Genomic DNA, 4592 nt, shown 5'->3' with positions numbered 1-4592 from the left:
GTATAGGCTAAATTATATTAAAAGTCGAATGGCAGAAATGTTACAAATAAAACGTACTGAAAATATTTGTATGACTTTTTTTATGCATTCCATCTCTATAAAAACAGAATTAAAACGTCCAAGACATTTTAGCAGGCATTTATTGTAAATGTCAGTTATTATTGTAAACTTTGTTGTTATGAACTGAATCATGGCAGCAACAAACAAACAAACAAAACACAAAAAAAACACTTAAAACCGTAATTTTTGTCTAAATATGGCTTTATTGGAAATTGAAGGACAATGTGAGGGCATAAAAGAATCACTGAATAGTTTTTTTTTACCAGTTCTTTAAAACAAGTGGTATTTCCCATCTCCATTGAGCATCCTTATAATTTATTCCATCAACATCTGTGTTTACAATATACACAAGTATTATGAAAATGTACCGCATAGTGTCAATAAAATCCTCACACAAGTGCAAATCTGAAATGTAAAAAATACAGTAAAGGCACTTTTTGAATCTATATTACATTATCATGTCAACATGCAGTAATACTCTCAGTGCTACAGTCCAGTTAAACAGTTCTTAGTTAAAAATCTCATATTTCATAATACTAATAATAATTCACAAAGGAAATGTGCTATGGCAAGACCTCCAGAAGCTCAGCAATGCATATCACATGGTGAAAATGCTGGTGGTTGCAAGTGAATTTAATGATAAAGTGAAAACAGTGCTCTAAAAAAAGAGTTTCATTAACTTCCAGTGTCCTCAGATAAAGTGTATCATGCTGTCTTCACATTCCTTCGGCACAGGCAGGTTGTAACTCTGACAGGTTAATTTGTAATTATGCCCACCATTGTTATCCCAAAACTGAGTCCCCATTACTTTATAACAAATGGCAAACTCCAGCACAGCCCCAGGGTGAAGGATAAATGGAGGCACTGGAAGATGAAATCGAAAAGTGTCACAGCAGGGCCCATTTGAAATTGATTTGCTTGCAACCCAGTAAGCCTTGGTTTCTGAGCAACTCTTCCAGTTTGTAAAGGAATAGCGAACACTCACTTCCTTCTCAAAGGCCAAATTTACAACTTGAACGATCCCTATAATGCCAGGCTCATAGCACAAAACCCTCTCCAGACACACTCGCTGGCTACACAGACGATCCGTGAAGTTTGAGCATTCACCTGGCTGGACAGAGAACATGGGTTTCAAATAGGGTAGGGATATCTCCATCCTCTTACTCGAGGCTAGCTCCGAATTCATTAACAGTCGAAAGAGAACATGTTCTGGCACAAACGGGTCCTCGCCGCTTTTGAAAACCTTGACATTTTCCAGGTCCAATCCCAAAGAGTCCACAAATCGGACGCTGGCTCTGCGACTAAGCTTCCTTCTCTCTGATGGAGATGGAAAGGACTGAGTCCGTCTCTGGATGATGGATTTGGTTGGGGGTTCACATGACAGACTGCGGCCTGCAGTTTGCCTTGGAATAGTTCTCGGGCTAGGTGGACGAATTTTAACTGGCTTCCTCCCACTGTCCATTTTTGAGCGGGACATGTCCTGCAAAACCGGTGTGGAACTTTCTTTTGAGCCATCTGATACCCTGTTAAAAAATAGGTCAGCATTCATCTCTTCGAGGGGTGTGTCTTTATGGCAACATCCCAAAGACCAGGCCAAGTTTATTAGAAATATTTCCCTTCCAGTGCAGCTTGCACAGAGAACTCAGAGAGACCTGAAAATGAGAAATATTCCAGGTTATAAATAATGATTCAATATTTTAGTAAGTTCTAAGAAGCAATATGCACGACTGACAAAGTTAATACTGTGCAGCTGTGAAAACAAAACATGGCAGGCTCACTAGCAACTTCAATCTCAGCTCACTTTTATCCATGATACATTTAATACCTGTTAAAATGCTACAGTGTCCGTGGAAGGGTGTGCAGTCAATGACTTTGGCTCTGAACAAAAATGTAAAAAAGAAGAAGTTCACGTTCGTGTTTCATTATCTCACCAGTCAAATCCGACGTGTTTGGGTTTACGACGCATCTGAAGATACTCCGATGCTATTTTTATAAACCAAGCGCTCATAGTGTGGAACATGACACAGACCCTGTGTAAAGGTGAAGTATCCTACTACGTGATTTAACTCACATACGATGCATTTCATGAACTGCGCAAAGCTGGTATGAGTGTGATGTCAAACGCAGGGGGCGTGGCTACTGAGTCAGCTGTACTCGGGAAGTGCTGTTGGTCTCAGGGTTGCCATGTCATCATATTATAACCTGCTTTTGGCTCGTTTGTTCAATAGACAGTTGCAGATTGTTGATTTGGCTTGCAAAAAAGCAGAGGTGGACAGTAGTGAAGTATTTTTACTTTACTCAAGTACATTTTTCAAGTAGCTATCTGTACTTCATCAGAGTGTTTCCTTTGGAAAACCTTTACTTCACTATACATTCCAAAGCATAATGCACTTTACTGCACTAGCCTACATTTCATACATAAAAGGTTTTTTTAACCTTTAATATTTAAGAACATTAAAAAATGTAGCACTTTCTTACTTGTACTCAAGTAAAAATTACTTTTACCTTGTAATAAGATTTACCTGAACGTGTGTGCCATGTCCCAATTCGCCTACTTGTACTATACTCTTTTTGTGAAGAAAAAGTACATACTTTTGAGTGTGTAGGAGAAGAGTATGCACGCTTTGGGGCATAATACTTCGTCAACTTTAACGGAGAGCTCTGTCTCTTAGTTGCATGCACCCTGACACCATTGAAACAGTCCTGTCAATCATCTTGTCACAGTTAAAATCCTCCACATTCAATTTAATTTAATTTCCGACTGTATCGGAGAGAAATGTAGTAGCACGTTGACCTGCCATTCGAGGGTCTTTCATGTGGAGACTCTCCTCAAATGTTTACAATTTAAATGTTGCATTTTAAAAATGAATGGCCAAACGTATCATGTTGAAGATGAAAAATGGAAAACATTAAATATCCTTTCGTCAAGTTAGATAGGCCTACTGATAATTATTCACTCAAACCCCTTTAACTAATGCTGCCTTCACATTCTATCGGAATTATTTACGATACAAGTTTCCTAAAAATGACACATGAATGCCCTCCCATTTCGAACTTGAATGCAATGAGCTCGTATTCTTGACTTCATAAGTAGGAATTTTTACATTTCCAATAGCATGTGAAGGCAGAATAACATGCTCTCTACTTAACGTTGGATGCACACATCTGCCATGTTTGTAGTTTTTTTTACTTTTTATCCATGATTGTAGTTCTAATCGAATCGCGTCTGCAACCTGCAACCTTGGCCATAGACTGAAATCTGAATCACGTTGTTGAAAAATTTTGTACTGTTGCTTTTGGCTCTCTATGGGCTTCTCCCCATGCTTCTCCCTTGACTTTATCGGACTTTATGCCTCCACGTCCCCCCGATTGCCTCATAGACAGTAAAAGATTGCCTGCAAGCTTCTCCTCCTGTCTATAAGGGTCTACACCGTAATTTCTCTACTATGCGACAGGGAGTCGCGTGGTTATGACGCAATCGTTAGCCTATTTTTACAAAAACGGCTTCTACTGGACGATACAAGGTAATGGAGCCTTTTATACATTTCGTGTTTCTTTAGAAATAAACAATGGACAAATGGAGTCTTTAAACGCCTCAGATGTAAAGTTATTCGCTGTCAAAGTGACGCCAAAATGAATGGGAGTCAATGGGATGCTAACAGCAGGTGATGGCTTGGTTAGCAATGGCTGTCCCTATGGTACGCTTTCCGGGTGGTGGATTACCCCCTTGCAAAAACCCAGTAGTATTTCCCATAGGTTTTTGGATTATCGCTAAAAACAAGCTCTGTGATCAACAGAAGTTTGTAGTATGGGCACGTTTTGTCCATCAAGATAAATAACACAGATGAACACAAGTTTTATACATTTCTAAATGCAGTCTAAATGCAGTCCCCAGAAGTAAAAAGCTAATGGTAAGCTATAAACGGCAGTCCCATGACAGAAGTGCTAAATGCTAACTTGCTTCCGCGTTTTGGCCAAGCGGCAACCTCCCGCAATTTCACTTGAAGCCAATACGGAAGTGACTTAAACTGCAATTCATCGACTGGCCGCTAGGGACAGGCTCCAGAAGGGAGCAGAATCTCATTGAGCCCCATGTTAAAATGCCCAACTTTACAGCAGATAAAAACATGTTTACAGTCTGGTACAAATTGTGGTTTTGGTCTATACGGCTAATTATGCCCTTCATGACAACTGTGAGGGGGGTGAATTTTTTTATAACTCGTTCGTTTACATTATATAAAGCATTAAAGTTCTGCATAATTAAGGGCGTGGCCACTTCGAGTAACAGGTGGATAGCATTTTATCTGCTGTCTGTTAGTCATCGCGTAACTTCAGCTCCGCCCACGTCCCGCCTTTTTGCCCATTTTCTTTTTCCTTTTTCTGTTATCCGGGAGTGACGTGCGATGACGCGCTGCCAAGATGGCAACGGAATCATCCATACTTTGCGCTTCAGAACGGCTCTTCAGAATCCTATGGGTGACGTCACGGACACTACGTCCATATTTTTTTTACAGTCTATGGTTTTGGCCTAC

At 40.0% G+C, this 4592-nt stretch overlaps 1 protein-coding gene across 2 annotated transcripts; it reads right to left on the bottom strand.

Moving 5' to 3' along the window:
* Window positions 1–254: 254 nt before the first annotated feature.
* ppp1r3da (protein phosphatase 1, regulatory subunit 3Da) lies at window positions 255–2127 on the bottom strand. 2 transcript variants are annotated; one of them, XM_079801858.1, is made up of 2 exons: window positions 1992–2127; window positions 255–1712 (listed from the first exon to the last, which is right to left on the bottom strand). In XM_079801858.1, exon 2 carries the CDS (start codon window positions 1607–1609, stop codon window positions 752–754), a length of 858 nt encoding a protein of 285 aa, XP_079657984.1. In that variant the 5' UTR covers window positions 1610–1712; window positions 1992–2127; the 3' UTR covers window positions 255–751. The 2 variants fall into 2 exon arrangements, with proteins under 2 accessions (XP_079657984.1, XP_079657985.1); XM_079801859.1 differs by having other exon boundaries at window positions 1886–2020.
* Window positions 2128–4592: the final 2465 nt, after the last annotated feature.

The sequence above is a fragment of the Gobio gobio genome, assembly GCF_949357685.1.
Source record: "Gobio gobio genome assembly, chromosome: 21".
Classification (NCBI taxonomy): domain Eukaryota; kingdom Metazoa; phylum Chordata; class Actinopteri; order Cypriniformes; family Gobionidae; genus Gobio; species Gobio gobio.
The sequence above is the reverse complement of the archived record's forward strand: the minus strand, read 5'-3'. Positions and strand labels throughout refer to the sequence as shown.

Coding starts and splice junctions, on each gene's coding strand:
- ppp1r3da (XM_079801858.1), bottom strand. CDS start 1,609: ATGAATGCTGACCTATTTTTTAACAGGGTATCAGATGGCTCAAAAGAA.